The sequence below is a fragment of the Anguilla anguilla genome, chromosome 2, assembly GCF_013347855.1.
Source record: "Anguilla anguilla isolate fAngAng1 chromosome 2, fAngAng1.pri, whole genome shotgun sequence".
NCBI lineage: Eukaryota > Metazoa > Chordata > Actinopteri > Anguilliformes > Anguillidae > Anguilla > Anguilla anguilla.
In genome coordinates this window covers 74,341,897-74,359,109 of record NC_049202.1, presented here as the reverse complement: position 1 = coordinate 74,359,109, position 17,213 = coordinate 74,341,897, and the positions used below count along the sequence as shown (strand labels likewise).

The 17,213-nt window shown below is 38.3% G+C and overlaps 3 protein-coding genes across 4 annotated transcripts in view; all 3 read right to left on the bottom strand.

The window, feature by feature from the left end:
- LOC118219963 (zinc finger protein 708-like) overlaps nt 1-17,213 on the bottom strand; it is a 235,537-nt gene that overhangs the window by 213,253 nt on the left and 5,071 nt on the right. The gene's annotated exons all lie outside the window — the stretch shown is intronic.
- LOC118219983 (gastrula zinc finger protein XlCGF26.1-like) lies at nt 29-4,901 on the bottom strand. Its single transcript, XM_035403561.1, has 2 exons — nt 4,715-4,901; nt 29-3,370 (listed from the first exon to the last, which is right to left on the bottom strand). The coding sequence occupies exon 2, from the start codon at nt 3,335-3,337 to the stop codon at nt 1,661-1,663; it is 1,677 nt and encodes a 558-aa protein (XP_035259452.1). The 5' UTR covers nt 3,338-3,370; nt 4,715-4,901; the 3' UTR covers nt 29-1,660.
- Nucleotides 7,571-13,964, bottom strand: LOC118219949 (oocyte zinc finger protein XlCOF6-like). 2 transcript variants are annotated; one of them, XM_035403474.1, is made up of 2 exons: nt 13,768-13,964; nt 7,571-10,848 (listed from the first exon to the last, which is right to left on the bottom strand). In XM_035403474.1, exons 1-2 carry the CDS (start codon nt 13,798-13,800, stop codon nt 8,572-8,574), a joined length of 2,310 nt encoding a protein of 769 aa, XP_035259365.1. In that variant the 5' UTR covers nt 13,801-13,964; the 3' UTR covers nt 7,571-8,571. The 2 variants fall into 2 exon arrangements, with proteins under 2 accessions (XP_035259365.1, XP_035259366.1); XM_035403475.1 differs by lacking the exon at nt 13,768-13,964 and adding an exon at nt 11,798-12,272.

The window sequence follows — 17,213 nt, the reverse complement described above, 5'->3', positions numbered from 1 at the left end:
CAGAAAATCTAGTAACTGAATCAGATGATGAGTTTTAGAAAACATTTATCATATTAAAAAAAATATGTTCAGACATATTGAACAAGTTAAACAGTATTAATACTATTTACTCTAAATACGAGTCATATTTATTTCTTGCACAAATATTGTTATGAGTTCTGTGTGGCAGGAAATAAACAACATTTCCAAACAAACAAGGACTAAAGCAGAAATCAATGAAAAATACATATACAGGCACAGACAAAGTTTCTACAGAAATTGCCACGGCATAAAGGCCTTGGTATGTGTACATTCACAATGCAAAATTATTCTACACACAATTCATATATAACATTGAAAAATAGTGAAACGAAGATCCTAAACTGACCTGAGATAAAAACATACTGGCTGAAGTCTAATGATCAGCTTTAGCTGGCATACACATTACAGCCTCTAGCATAGTCAATTAATAACAGAAAAGGCTAGTAGTGTCACGTTCCTTCTCAGAATACAAGTTGGCAATACATGTTTACCATGTTTTTCTACAGTGTATACAAACAGTTTACCCATTGGTTCTTTCAAACAAATTACACTGGTGTCAATTTCATCATACACAAATATCAACTTTCGGACTTCGGAAATTACTTTTTCAAAAGAATAAATGTTTACACAGTTGCTACTGAAGAAAAATTGGATCTCTGTTTGCCCCAATCATTGTGCTGTTTTTCAAATGCCTTTCCAAAATATAACTGCCAAGGAAAACCAGAGCGGAAATATATACTGCGCTACTACAAAGCAAGGAAATGTTTGCTGCAAAACCGCAGGTCACAAAAATAATTCCTTACAAGTACAAATTTTCACTTGACAATGTATTGGGAAAAGGGCAGAATTCACTATCGTATCATGGTGCTTTGATAATAAGGCCTATAGAAAAGATGCATGGGATATTCTCATTTAGCTTCTGAAATAGTGGTTTTGAAATGTGCTTATAACCTCTCACATTTATGATTTTCCAAGGTGTCACTTGAAACCAGATGTGAATTTTAAACTTTTCTACAACAAACAGACTTATACAGCCTTCAAAACAGTTGATTTGTAGTAAATATGATTATGTTATGATTTACTGCAATGTACAATTTAAATATTTTGGAGAGATTTGGAAACACTAAGGGACACCAGGGTATGTTGCTTAAAAGTGCATCATAGATCTTTAGTAATTCTGCATATCACCCACAGATTTTGCATACATATGATCTAGTAGTTTATGATCCAGGACATGTATAGGTTTACTCACTATATACGTAATCTCACAGTGCAGTCTTTCATTTCGCACTGAAGAACACATTTTTCACCAAGATAATAGCATTTGTGGCAACTTATTTCTGCCTAAATTATGAATATCATCTAATCTAATCTGATGGCTAATTGACTCACATTTTGCATTAAAGCACTACTTAAACTGAGTATTTTTGAAGGGCTTTTCTACTGTATGGATCATCTTGTGGCTATTTAATGCACTTGTTTGGAAAAAAACACCAAGTACATTCATAGGGTTTTTCACCTGTATGAATCCTTGTGTGATTATTTAATAAACACTTCCATGAAAAACACTTCACACACTGTGTACACCTGTGTGGCTTTTCACTTGTATTAATTTCACTTTTACTTCTGCGAATTGTCTTCATTTGAAAGAAATTAGGTTTAGGTTTTTGCTTGAATTAATTATCATGGATGCTGTATGAATACTCTGGTGGCGATTTAAATTAAATATTCTGGAAAAACTCATGCCACACTCAGTACATATGTAGGGTTTTTCACCTGTATGAATCCTCATGTGGATATTTAAGTTACTTCTCTGTGAAAAACACTTCTCACACTGTGTACACCTGTATGGCTTTTCACCTGTATGAATAATCTTGTGCCGATTTAAAGCTTTTTTCTGTGTAAAACACTTCCCACAATGAGTACATTTGTATGGTTTTTGACCTGAATGAATCATCTTGTGGTCATTTAGAACAGTAATTTGGAAAAAACACATCCCACACTCAGAACATGTGTAGGGTTTTTCACCTGAATGAATCCTCTTGTGGGAATTTAAAGAACTTTTCTGTGAAAAACACTTTTCACACTCGGTACATTTGTAGGGTTTTTCACCTGTATGAATCCTCATGTGGTTATTCAATAAACATTTCCATGAAAAACTCTTCACACACTGTGTACACCTGTGTGGCTTTTCACCTGTATTAATTTTACTTTTACTTCTGCCAATTGTCTTCTTTTGAAATAAATTTAATAGGTTTGGGTTTTTGCTTGATTTAATTATCATGGGTGCTGTATGAATACTCTGGTGGCGATTTAAATTAAATATTCTGGGAAAACTCTTCCCACACTCAGTACATTTGTAGGGTTTTTCACCTGTATGAATCCTCTTATGGGAATATAAAATACTTTTTTGTGAAAAACACTTTTCACACTCAGTACATTTGAAGGGTTTTTCACCTGAATGAATCCTCTTGTGGGAATTTAAAGAACTTTTTTGCGAAAAACACTTTTCACACTCAGTACATTTGTAGGGCTTTTCACCTGTATGAATCCTCATGTGCGAATTTAAAGTACTTTTCTGTGAAAAATACTTCTCACACCGTGTACACCTGTAACGCTTTTCACCAATATTAATTTTTCTTTGATTTCTGTGGCTTGTCTTCTTACGATCAATACGTTTTTTCCTACTGTTTATACTGTTCTGCAGGACAAATCTGTGCTGAGTATTCTCATTGGTTATGTCACAGTTACATTCATTTCTACAGTTTCGGTTTGGCTCTCCTGCACATTGCCCTGATTCAGTCTGGTCTTTGTGACCAACAGCAGCTCCATTCATCACAGTATTCATGACATCACTCACCAAACATTCACTGGATTCATACTTGATTGGATCTGATTTAATATTAACATATTTAATATCCTGTAATTCACTGATGTGTTCTACCTTAACATATCCACCATCAACAGACTCTGTTTTGGTTTGGTCAGAATGCATATGGCTTATACATCGCAGCTCTGCACTGTCTAGGCTCTCAGTCTTAATAAGATCCCCAGTTTGGGGAGAGTCCAGATGAGTTTCTGTTTTAATAAGTGATGAGTGTGTGTGACGTACATCACTGACCCCACTGTGCGCTGTAACACACTCTGGCTCCAGTGTGTTGAGTCCTGGTGCAGCACACTCTGTCTCTGACTCTGCCATGTGGACACACTCCAGTCCACTGAGTTCCTCTTCTTTCTGTCTGATCCTGTGCTGCTCTGTGAGCTCTGGTAGTGTTGTCTCAGTGTCCTGTCTCAGACAGACTCCTGCCTGCATCATACTGCTGCTCAAAAGTGTGCAGAAGTGCAGCTCCTGGAGGGAAAAGGGGGGAAGGATTTAGCCTTAAACAAACAGGACCATTTGCAACAGCTGGAACATTCTTGACACTCTGCAGTCCTCTAGATGCCCGATTGACCAAAGGGGTTCTCTTGCATTGTGAGGGGGAAACCCTTCCTTTCCATGGGTGATGCCTCAGATCAATATTAAAAACACAGTTTGTTTTTTACTTTAACCGTCACTTCCTGTAATTTTTTAATGTTTCTTGTGGAACAGTGGAACAAACCAGTTTCTCAAAAGCCTCAGAATGAGAAGACGTCTGGCAGTAGCATAAGGGGGCCAGAACTCTACATCAGATTTAAACTGGAAACAGAAAGCACCAGCAGCATCACTGGAAAGCCCCGGACACTCTATGGCGATTTTGCGGCTGCTGTTGAGGGGGCTCGTCCTGAAGGCGGATTACCGTAAAGAGTAATGTACAGCGCGCACCAAATATTAAGTGGCCATAGCTTGACTGAGCTTTTTCAACATGCTAGACACGGTTTAGTTTAAAAGCAATGGTGCGATTAATGTCGCTGGGTACTTACGCTGAAAAGTTTGAAAACCTAATTCAGTTGTAGTGTAGGCTATAACACACCTAAGCCAAACAGGTGATACAAACCAATTCGGCATGGTTTCTATGATTTCCAAGGACTCAAGTTTCATTTATTAAAGTTTAACAAGGCAGGGTAGGGCAGCATAGAAACAGTTTTTAAACAGTGAATCCTGAAATGCGTCAAACATAACAGAGCTCAACATCGTAAGCAAAAAGCAGAAAATTAAGAGCATAATCTCTAGAATAAATTAGTCATTTATAAAAAAATTTAAGGGCACGAAGAATAAAGGAAAGTTCATGTCTTTTGGTTCTACTCGTGGGCACTGCGAATTCCGAGTGCAGGGGGGATGACTGTCCTTGAGTATGTTGGTGAGGGTGCGCAGGGTGGCCTCATCACGCCTTTCACTCAGCGACGGAAGAAAAGACTACGGAATGCCGATGATTCTGCAGCATAGTTTTGTGCCCTTTCCAGCTCCATTTCATGAAAAAACGTAAGGGCCTTTACAAAGTGACGCCATTGTAGCCAGTTTCATTGGGCGAGAGATCTTTAAATGGATTGTTATCTTATGAACCATTTCACAGAGAAGTAACATTGGACGTTTTATAACTCCGAAATGAATTATATAATAACGTGCTAAAAAATGTAAGCAACACTCGACAAACTAGTAAACACATGCCTTACGCAAACATTAGTGAAAAGAATGCAACCTGATTTGAAGCTTTCTTGTAACCAAAACAGAACAGTTAAATCACCAAGATTGTGGGAGTGGGGTGGTGGAACTTACCCCGATTCGTTGGGGAATCAGTTACTTATTTATTACTCGTTTGTTGAACTGGATATAATGTCATTCTCGGAGGCGAAGAATCCCAGATGGGTGTACAATCCGTGTAAGCCCACAGACTGTAAAAAAATAATGTAAGCCATGAAATGCATGGCGGAATTCAGCCTGTTCGTCTTCTTCTTCGTTGACAGTGTGGTGGATCGTTAACCAGCGATGAAGGTACATTCCGCCACCTACTGTACCGGAGTGTACTTAATGTCATTTAATCCTGACTTTTAAAACCACTCTTCCTAACCGTTTGTTATTAAGAAAACATAAAAGTGCCCTATTTACCCCCCCCCCCCCCCCCCCCCCCCACCCCATGTCCAATATTCCTCCCACAATCCACCTACATTCAGCCTCTCTCACCGGATCAGAAAATCTCTTTTTCTTCAAATTTGTGCGATGCAGTATTGTGCGTTTTCTTTTAAATGACAGTTCCTGCATAACTCCTAGCTCTTTTCCCCCTAATAAATGTTGCATTTGAACAGATATAGTAGAATCTCAGTCTTGACATTGTAGCTTCCTCCCTTAAAATTTTTTTTACATTTGCAGATATTTGAACATGATAGTGTCTCCTGACTTTATCATCCATCCATTATCTACATTCGCTTATTCCTAGTCAGGGTCAAAGGTGGTGCAGGAGCCTATTCCAGCACACATTGGGCAAGAAGGCAGGAATACACCCTCGACAGGTCAGCAATCTATAGCAGCGCACGCACACCATTCACTCACACTGTCATACATATGGGCAATGCAGAGTCTCCAGTTAGCCTACCTTTGGACTGTGGGAGGAAACCCACGTGGACACGTTTTGCAGGTTAAACTGTATGAATAATCATGTGGCTATTTAATGCACTTGCTTGGGGAAAAAGACTTCCCACAGTGTGTACATTTGTAGAGCTTTTCATCAGTATGAATCCTCATGTGGCTATCTGACTCTGCCATGTGGACAGACTCCACTCCACTGAGTGACTGAGTAACCGGAATGTCACAGGTGTGATTCCCAGGTAGGACACTGCCGTTGTACCCTTGAGCAAGGTGCTTAAGTATATAGCTGTATAAATGAATGCAATGTATATGCAAAAAAAAAAAGTTGTGCAAGTCGCTCTGGATAAGAGTCTGCTAAATGCCTGTAATGTAATGTAACCAGATATGTATTTGCCATACAAACTTTTGCAAGGGTGTAACTATAACACATCCACCCACATTTGAATATTGCAGATGACAAATCTTGTTCTCGTGCAAAATAAAGATTCACTTCGATAAAAGAAGCTTGAAGTTCATTCATGTTAATATCCAGTAATTGATTCAGATGATGATTTTCAGAAAACATTTTTACTGTAAAAAAAAAAAGTTTACGTGCTCAAACACATTGAAACAGTTTAAAATGAGGAACACAATTCACATTTTATGATTCCAATTTATTTATTGCGCAATTAGTGTTATGAGTGACGCGCAACAGGAATAAAAGTATACACAGATATAAACTGAGATAGAAAATCAGGAAACAAAAGACACATTGCTTTAAAAATGATAAATGCATTTATACAGAAATTTACATAACATAAAGGCCTTCTATGTGCACATTCACAATGCAAAATTATTTAATATACAATTAAAATACTAAATTCAAAGAAAAAGAAAAAAAAAAAACGAGTGAAACAAAGACCCAGCCTCACATAAAACGTACTGAAGTATAATAATCAGACACAGTGCAGCCTCCACATTGGCAGAAAAATACTGAAAAGGCCAGTACTTTCAAGTTCATTTCTAGAGTACATGTTGGCAATACATACTACCTTGTTTCTTACTACTGTATATGCAAACAGTTTTCACATTGTTTCTTTCAAACAATTTACATTGGTGTCAATTTAATCATCAAGAATATCAGAGCTTGACTACATGGGAAATTATTTATTCTAAAGAATAAACTAAGAAACACACTTATTATTGAAGAAAAACTGGATTGCAGTTTTACCCAGTTATTGTGCTGTTTTTCAAATGCAAAATATGATATCCAAGACATGATAAACAAGGAACACCATAGGGGGGACAATACACTGAACAACAAGAAAAGTTTACGACAAAAAAGCAGGTGACAAAAAGAATCAATTACAAGTGCAAATTTCCCCCATAACACTTGGAAAATGTTTCAAAATGTTTATTTGAGGACTCAGTACCGTACAGTGGTGCTTTGATAAGAAGGCTCTGTGGCAAAGTCCCTTTAGCCTGTAGAAAAGCTTTGTTTATTTATTTTTAACGCAAATATATAATCTGCCAATCACATGGCAGCAACTCAATGCATTTAGGCATGTAGACACGGTCAAGACAATCTGCTGAAATTCAAAGCAAGCATCAGAATGGGGAAGAAAGCTGATTTAAGTGACTTTGAACATGGCATGGTTGTTGGTGCTAGACGGGCTGATTTGAGTATTTCAGCAACTGCTGATCTACTGGGATTTTCACGCACAACCATCTCTAGGGTTTACAGAAAACGGTCAGAAAAAAGAGAAACTATCCAGTGAGCAGCAGTTCTCTGGGAGAAAATTCCATGTTAATGGCAGAGGTCAGAGGAGAATGGCCAGACTGGTTCGAGCTGATAGAAAGGCAACAGTAACTCAAATAACCACTCGTTACAACTGAGGTATGCAGAAGAACATCTCTGAATGCACAACATGTCGAACCTTGAAGCAGATCTACAGCAGCAGAAGACAACCCGGTACTAGCAAGGTGTACCCAATAAAGTGGCCGGTGATTGTATTTGACGTTGCTTAAAAATATTAATTCATAATATCATCATTTAGCAAATGATTTCTACCAAAGCGACTTACAAAAGTACATTTTGCATGCTAAGCAAACTTCTCACGCTGACTGGTTACATTAATTCAGTTTCTGAATTTAATCTGTTGTTGAAAGGAACATGATGAACCACTGTGGTAATGACTTTTCACAATTATGATTTTTTTCTGGTATCACTTAAAACCATATGGGATATTTTTGGACCATTCCACAATAAACAAACTCACACAAAATTCCATTTTACAGTATTTTTGGCCAAGATTATAAACCAAATATTAAATATCTCAGTCATAAATATTGAGGGCAGCTGAAAGTATTGATATTTTTCAACAAAAACTTTACTTTTTAGTTGGGCTTCAATCTGATTTTCTTTGTTTTCTGGAATGCAATTTCTTTAATTTAGCCATTTATTTTAGTATTTTTAATCTTAAATTTTCATGCGCACAACTGAATCTTTGCTGGCTATTGAAATTTGATTTTTTAAAAATATAATAATTTTTTTTTTTTTTTAAAGCAATTCCCATAGTGTGTGAATGAATATATACAACCCTGAATTGATATTCCGGTGGAAATTTAAATGAGATTTTTTTAAATAACAAATCCCAAGCTCAAGACATGTGTAGGGTTTTTAATGGTTATAAATTCTCTGGTGTTTAATGTAGATTTTGGAAAAAAAAGACACACTGAGGACCTTCGCTGGGAATTTTACCTCGTGGCAATTACAATGCAACAATGACAAACCTACCCACTGGCCCACATCAATGGTCTGTCATTTGTTTATCAGAAAGCATTGTTTCTGAAAAACACATCCCAAAATAAATACATTTCTTTTGGGCTTTTCACCTGTATGAATTATCTGGCACAATGTTCCGTTTCCTGCACTGTATACACTCATCGGCAAACTTTATATTAAGACACTTACAACACTAAATACAAAAGTAGTGCTCTTCATCCATGAGAACATGCTGACAAATATTTAAATTAGTTTATGTATTCAAACATTTCCCTCACCGAGTACACTAACAGTAGGCCTTTTTACCTATATGAATCCTCTTGTGACAATTTAAATCAATTTTCCGGGAAAAACAATTCCCACACTCAGTACATTTGTATGGCTTTTTACCTGAATGAATTTTCTTGTGGCGATTTAAAATAGATGTTGTAGAAAAGCACTTCCCACACAGAGGACATTTGTAGGGCTTTTTACCTGAATGAATTTTCTTGTGGCGATTTAATGCACCCATTTGGTAAAAACACTTCCCACACTCAGTACATCTGTACGGATTTTCACCTGTATGAATCATCTTGTGGCGATTTAAAGCACTTTTCTGTGAAAAACACTTTCCACACGGAGTACATGTGTATGGCTTTTCACCTGTATGAATCATCTTGTGGCGATTTAAAGCACTTTTCTGTGAAAAACGCTTTCCACACACAGTACATGTGTATGGCTTTTCACCTGTATGAACAATCTTGTGGTCATTTAAAATACTGACTCGGGAAAAACACTTCCCACACTCAGTACATTTGTACGGTTTTTCACCTGAATGAATTTTCTGGTGGCTATTTAAAATAGATGATGTAGAAAAGCACTTCCCACAAAGATGACATTTGTAAGGCTTTTTACCTGCATGAATCATCTTGTGGCGATTTAATGCACCTATGTGGGAAAAACACTTCCCACACTCAGTACATTTGTAGGGCTTTTCACCTGTATGAATCATCTCGTGGCGATTTAAAGCACTTTTCTGTGAAAAACACTTCCCACAGAGAGTACATGTGTATGGCTTTTCACCTGTATGAATCATCTTGTGGCGATTTAAAGCACTTTCCTGTGAAAAACAATTTCCACACTGAGTACATATGTATGGCTTTTCACCTGTATGAACAATCTTGTGGTCATTTAAAATACTCACTCGGGAAAAACACTTCCCACACTCAGTACATTTGTACGGCTTTTCACCCGAATGAATTTTATGATGGCTATTTAACATAGATTTAGTAGAAAAACACTTCCCACACAGAGTACATTTGTAGGGCCTTTCACCTGTATGGATTTTATGATGCCTATTTAACACAGATGTTGTAGAAAAGCACTTTCCACACACACTACATTTGTAGGGCTTTTCACGAGTATGAAAATGATGGTGGGTATTTAATTGAGATGATGTGGAAAAGCAATTTCCACACTGAGAACATTTGTAGGGCTTTTCACGAGTATGAAAACGATGGTGACTATTTAATTGAGATGATGTGGAAAAGCAATTTCCACACTGAGAACATTTGTAGGGCTTTTCCCCAGTATGAATTCTCTGGTGGGTATTTAAATTAAATTTTCTGGAAAAGCACTTCCCACACTGAGAACATTTGTAGGGCTTTTTACCTGTATGGACTTGGTGATGGCTATTTAAACCAGATTTGGTGTTAAAACACTTCTCACACTGTGTGCATTTGTATGGCTTTTCACTGGTATTAATTTCACTATTGTTACTATGAAATGTTTCATTTTGAAAGAAATTCAAAAGGCTTGGGTTTTTACTTGAATTAATGATCATGGGCTCAGTTTTCACATTCGTTCTGTGGCAAATATGGTTTTTGCTACTGCCAACACTTTTCTGGACAATTCTGGTCTGACTACTCTCATTGTTTATATGACAGTGATGATTTAAGTCCCCACATTGGGTTGAGTGATCATGAATTTCTTCTTTTTTACAGTCTGTGTTTGGCTGTCTTGCATACTGCCATGGTTCAGTCTGGTCGCTATGATCAACACCAGCTCCAGTCATCACAGCATTCATGAGACCACTCACTAAACTTTCAGCAGACTCACACTTGATTTGATCCGATTCAATATTAATATAATTAACATCCAGCAAGCCACTAATGTGTTCTGCATTATGGTATCCTTCATCATCAGTCTCTGTTTTTATTTGGTCAGCATGCAAATTGATTACATATCCCAGCTCTGTACTGTCGAGCCTTTCTGTCTTAAGATCTCCAGTGTGGGTGGAGCCCAGATCAGTTTCTATTTTAATCAGTGATGCGTCTGTGTGGTGTACATCACTGACCCCACAGTGCGCTGTAATACAATCTGGCTCCAGTGTGTTGAGTCCTGGTCCAGCACACTCTGTCTCCGTCTCCACCATGTGGACAGACTCCAGTCCACTGAGTTCCTCTTCTTTCTGTCTGATCCTGTGCTGCTCTGTGAGCTCTGGTAGTGTAGTCTCAGTGTCCTGTCTCAGACAGACTCCTGCCTGCATCATACTGCTGCTCAAAGGTCTGCAGAACTGCAGCTCCTGGATGGAAATAAGGGACGAGATTTAGCTTTAATCAAACAGGTCCTACTGCAGCAGCTGCCACATTCTTTACAATCTGCAGTCCTGCAGATACCTGACAGACCACAGGGATGTGTGCTTGCATTATGAGGTGGGAAACCCCACTTCCTCATTACCCATCTTCCACCATGGTCTTAAGACGCATCTATTCAGACTATACCTGGACTAACTGCCACCACTCTTCAGATCATTTCACTTGAATTCCCCTCTTTCATACCACTCATGTTACATGTTCCTCCATTCCAGCACTTATAGTTTGTATTATGGTCCTAATGTAGCTTGTACGGTCCCCAAGTTTTACTTAGCATAGGTTAGATAAAAACAGTGGTGTAGGTTTCATTTGAACATGGGGGGGGGGGGGGGGGGGGGGACATTAAGGGGGGTCTGGGGGTCCTCCCTTATGACATTTTGAGCGTCAAACACTTCATTTCCTGCATTCTGGTGAATTTTTATGCACCAATCTGTGCCTTTTCTGCATCAATTTATGGGGGAAATGTAAAGGAAAACACAAAATCCAGGGGGACAAATGCACATGTTCTAAATATTGAGGGGGAGCTAACGTTTAAAAGAAATATCGATAGCTAAAACAAACTTGTTATTTTACAAGACGTGTCCATAACGTAACACAAAACACTGGCTAAAACACTAACACTGCAACATGGGGAGTCACGTGAACTCCCTGCTTAGCAACCGAGTATCGCCAGGTAGTTTTTTAAGTTAAGTGAACATCACATTCAGACAGTGTACCTACAGCTATTAACTAGCTAGCTAATTATCATACTATCAGATATCATAGTTAATTCACTGACAACTAGCTAGTTAACAATGACGATAGCTGGCTTATTGATAGGTAACGTCACAAATATAAGACTACCGTTACCGTTCTTTCCAACCGCTGTGAGTCACTGACCTTAGCTGACGTTGTCATAAATGTCTTCCCAACCGTGAAAACTTCCTGGCTTGTTTACATTTTGAATAGATGATAGTGGGTAAATCTATCGCTGTTTCCGTCGCAGAACTTTCGACACAAGCAAATTCAGAAGCGCTATCCTGAAATTTCTTCTTACCATTTTTATTTCTATAAGGGTTATGGGAAGTGACGTCCATAGTATGATCGGCTTGAGCATTCACCTCTAACTGTTGACTACATATCCCATGTGTGCTTTCCTAAGCTCCAACTTCTCGTAGCCATGGGGGTAAACCACTGCTACTGTGTGAAGAGGGGAGTCAATAATTCACGTTTGTTTACAGGCGTTACAGTCCTTTCTGCATAATTTTGAAGTCATCTTTTATTGCTGTTGCAGCATTTACTGAAAGCTTTACATGGGAGATGGATCATCTATGATTGTGGGGGACAATTAGATTCTTTACAAACATTGGGGGGACACGTCCCACCCGCCCCCGGTTCCTACGCCAACGGATAAGAATAATGTTCACTGTGTTAACTGGACAGTGTTCTTAGCTATGGATAACTGTACAAAATTAATTTTAGCAATCTAGCCTAATATCTGACCTCAGATACCCAGCAAAACCCTTCACAACCCTGTACGCCCTGTCTGTCATACTGGGACTAACAGATCTGACAAGCTGGACCTCAGACAAATTACGCTCTAAAATGTACTGGTTTTCACTAGAGATTGGTACGAGTAATGGATTGATCGATTAGTCGTCGAATACGTGCCTGCTCGATCTTCTATATTCTCTCATCAAGGCTATTTACATACACTGTGTTGAAACTTGGTTCCATTTATTAATTTATCATATAGTAGCCTATGTAAAAAATATGAACAGAATAAAGTCAAGTCTTTCTGGAAACGTACGTTTTGATTACAGTTATGCTTTTTTGGTGAGTCGTTGTATAAGCCGGATAATGTCCGAGTGGTTGAACATTATGCAATTTGAATGCCCTACGCTGAAGGAAATCGTCCGACGCGAATTTACCACCTCCGTGTAATGAAAACATGAGTTTCAAAATATACGCTTCCACGGCAAAGGAAATGTCAGCCTGCCTAAGTATTCTAGCAAACATCTCATACAGACTACCGCTAAGCAACGAACGCCAGTTTCTAGTACTCTAGCCACTCTCAACCGGTTTTTTAAGTCAAAATGGTGTTACAAAATGTTTGATATCGCATACAACGGTGATTGAACTTCTACAGGCACAATTCCATGGTCACCGTACATGGAGAAATAATATACATGTATCAGCCTATCAGAATTGAGTATTCAGCCAAGCCGCTGAGTATTTTGGTTTTGTGTGCGTGCAACAATTCAGTTGAAAATAAAATTAATTTGTGTCTTATCGGACCATGACTGTATTTGTTGACACAAAGTAAGCACTAAGACTTTATGCTGATGAACAAACGTGGGTACTAGTGTTTGATAATACATTTTCTACACAACCAGGCAGTGGCGCAGCCCGCCCAAGATACGTTCTAAAAAACAGATTCCTCTCCATGCTATGCTAATCGATTTTGGAATCGAGCACATTGAACATTATTTGATCCGTCGATCTGTGAAATAATTGAAAATCACCATCCCTCGTGTACACCCCTACACACAATCTTATCCTCATCCCTAAAAAATGCATCATATTTGCAAGACAAATTATGGTGCAGTTTGTTGTTGACAGACGGAGACTACTTCACGCATTTCTATAAGTGAACCCAATTCTAGCCACAAAACTACACTAGTTCTTATCATAGTGCATACATGGGAACTCGAGAGGGTAGATGAGGCCAGGCAATGAAGCCTAGGAAGTACCGGGATATCGTAAGTAAACATTGCAGAATGGAACGCAGGCCGATTTGAAACTTACTGGTGAACAAAATTAACAGAACCGTTAAAGCATCATGGGTATCATAGGCAAAACAAACTTACCGGTTTGGTCATTAATAAATTACCTAAATTCATTAATTTAACTGGATATAACTTGATACAATTCTCGGAGGCGAGTAATCCACTTGTTCGCCAGATCGGTTTGTTTGTTTGTTTTTTTTAAACAAAGTCGGAATTCTGTACAGCAACCTGCATCTTCCAGAGAAGTTGCCGGAATGAGCTTCTTCGATGGTGTTCATTAGCAGCCAACGCCATGAATGAAAGGTACATTACCGCCACCTACTGTGCTGGAGTGTGGAGCAGATTAGGCGTGGTCAGTTCAGGTGGTCAGGCAAGAGAGAGCAAAATGAGCAAACAGAGATACCACCAGGCCTGAACCCCCAAATAGCAAGTACATAAGGTTAAAAAAACTCACAGTGGGGAGGAAACCCTCAAACAGCGGCAAGAAAAAACTCCCCAAATGGGAAGAAATTTTGACAAAGCGGGAGCCCATCCTCCACTGGCCACCCTGGTGTAAAGTACCAGACAGCAAATAAAATGGGTTAAGCTGGTTATCTGAGGTGAAAGCTAACAGGAATAGACCAAATGGTATAGTTCAGAGTAGTGCAGTTTAGAGGAGCCGGATGATGGATCTGGAGCTGCAGACAGTGTCATGAAGTAGAGGACTGGAGCGATCTTAAAATAGTCTATGACAGCGAAGTGGGGCACTAGCATCCACACTACATATGAAAGTGAGTTATTTTGAGAATATGAGGAATAATTTCATACATCAAAGGTCTAGCATGATTTGTGAATCGTGATTTCACATTCTAACCTCAATGTTGTAATCCAGTTAATTTTGTGGTGCAACTACGAGGAGTAGGCCTACATCTTTTGCATGACAAACCGGACACTCGGCACATGCGCCATGTAGTGTGTTCCCACAATCCACTGCATGGAAGGCCGATCGGGAAGTGATAAGATCAATAAAAAATATTTATTATTTAATAATAATTATTATTGCCATGCCTAATGATCTGCGACCTAACATCATCTCTCATCATTCAAAGCGCTCACTTCCCATCAGGCTGTGGGTGTGAATGTACAAGAAAATCAAATGGAGTAAGAAACTATTATGATCAACAAAATGGCTGTATGAGGAAATTTCAGTCTGCATGTTGGTTATAGAATCTAAACTATACTTGAGTTGTGGTGTACTCAAGTTGTGGTGCACCGGGGTCGGTAACTCTAGGGTCCTATTGGAGGGAGGGTGTTTAGTGTTGTGTTTAGTCTTTTTCTTTTTTTTTGTTGTTGTTGTTGTTTATATGTCTAACTAGACCAGCTTACTTTAATTTACTCAAAAAGCAGATTTCAGTTGTTGTTTTGTGGTCTTTTGTAAGCGTTTATTTAAATTGTAAATAAATTCTCTATTTGTTCATACACCTCCGTTTTCCTTGATTATTTTTCCCTGGTTTAATTTTTGTTGTTACTCCCCTCATCCCCTGGATTTTCTCGGGGACGTAACAAACATAATCGCTACTTGCTGATCCTCAGCTGTATATGCGACGCTACAGTGCACCGTGGATCTGGACAGTTCTGTGCTTCTTCTGAGCTATGCGCCCTCATTGAAATGCATTGAGGCTTGAGGGCAGTGCCAGTTGGAATTTGAAGCAAGCCCACACAATTCCTTCAGGAATTGTAACATTTATAGTTAATCTTACAAACCTATCCAGACATATGTTTGCCCCAATCATGTACTATAGGCTTGATATTCCGATGAAGTGTTGCCAACTAAGTACAATAGTGCAATTTCCTTTGCAATGTTAAACATTTACATATCTTCTGTCTGAACAGAATTTTCAAAACAAAACAATTTCTTTCATGCGTTTCATTCAATATGTGCTTCCCATACACTCAAAGCACTGCATGCATGCAGTTCATTAAACATATTGAGCAGTAATTCATAAAAACATGCATTGCTGTAAAACAGCTCAAATTATTCAGTAAAATTATTCCCACTATAAATGATTGACATTGCACACTTCGATATAATACATGCTTTGAATGACCACATTCAAAGATTAAAAAACACAGGGCCAAGAAGAAAAAATTGAAAGAATTTAGGAAGCATTGGGTAGCAGCATTGCATTTCATTTGTGTTAGCTAAGGCAGCCAATATTGTTTATTGTAACTTGGCGTAATTTTAATATCAGCATGTCTAATGGCAGGCCTAGATTTTGCGAGTGTTAATGACTTATACCGCTTTGTGTGTGTGAGTCACTTGGCATTTTCTACGTTGAAAACGTGTTTTTCTTCAGATTCAAATGACTGCGCAGGTTGACACTTCAGGGCTGCACAACCTGGAAGAGTTTTTCCCCAATAGCGAGCCCCAAGGCATCTCCGAATCAGTGCACTTGTCAACTACCCAGTATACAACTTGCACACTCAATAGTAGGAAAGTGTGCCAATTTGGACACGTCCCCGGTATGATTTCTTAAGACATCCCATTTGCCATTGTAGCTTGCCAGTTTTTGATGCAAAAATTTTTTTTTCTGCATTAATGACCTTCTTTGGATACTGGTTGTATTATGTATTTTAGCTATTTTTTCATTGTCAGATAGAGTAAGAGACTATCATGATCAATAAAATGGCTAATGCTACAACCTTTAAGAGACTTGACTAGTATTTTGATTGGTATATTGACACAAAAGATTTATACTGTATACTGACCAGAAGTTAGAAAATTGAAAATAATTGATATATTATGCCAATATTTGATGATTATGAATATGGCGATGAGTACCAATGCATGTTCCTAATGTTCTTCTAAATATTAATAAATATGCCTGAACTAAATTCCTCAATGTCCAATAATTGAATCAGATGAGTTTCAGAAAACATTCATTGTTAAAAAAAAGTTTGCATGTTATGACACACAAACATTCTTAAAATGATTAATACAATTCGCACCCCATACGAGTCAAACATACAGTGGGCTCCAGAATTATTGGCACCCTTGATAAATATGCACAAAAAAATTTGCTAAACTAAAAAATAATAGTTATTGACATAAGCTTTATTTTCCAACATGTGTAAACTAGTGTGCTTGATTAATGATTCATTGGAATCAACCAAAGTCTTACATTCAATTAAAAAAAATATTTCCCCCAAAAAAACAGGTTCCAATTATTAGTAGCCCTAGTTTAATACTTTGTGAAAACACCCCTGGCAAAGATGACAGCCATGAGTCTTTTCCTATAATTTGTGATAAGTTTAGAGAACACACATTTGGAGGGATTTCAGAATCATTGAAATCTTTGGGATTGCACTTATGGACCCCTCCTCTTCAGTTCAGACCACAGGTTTTTGATGGAATCGAAGTCTGGAGACTGAGATGGCCATCGGAAAACATGGATGTTGATTTCACTTAAGCATTTCTATTTAGATTTTGATGTATGCTTGGAGTCATTGTCCGGCTGGACAATCTACCTATGACCAAGTCCTAGCTT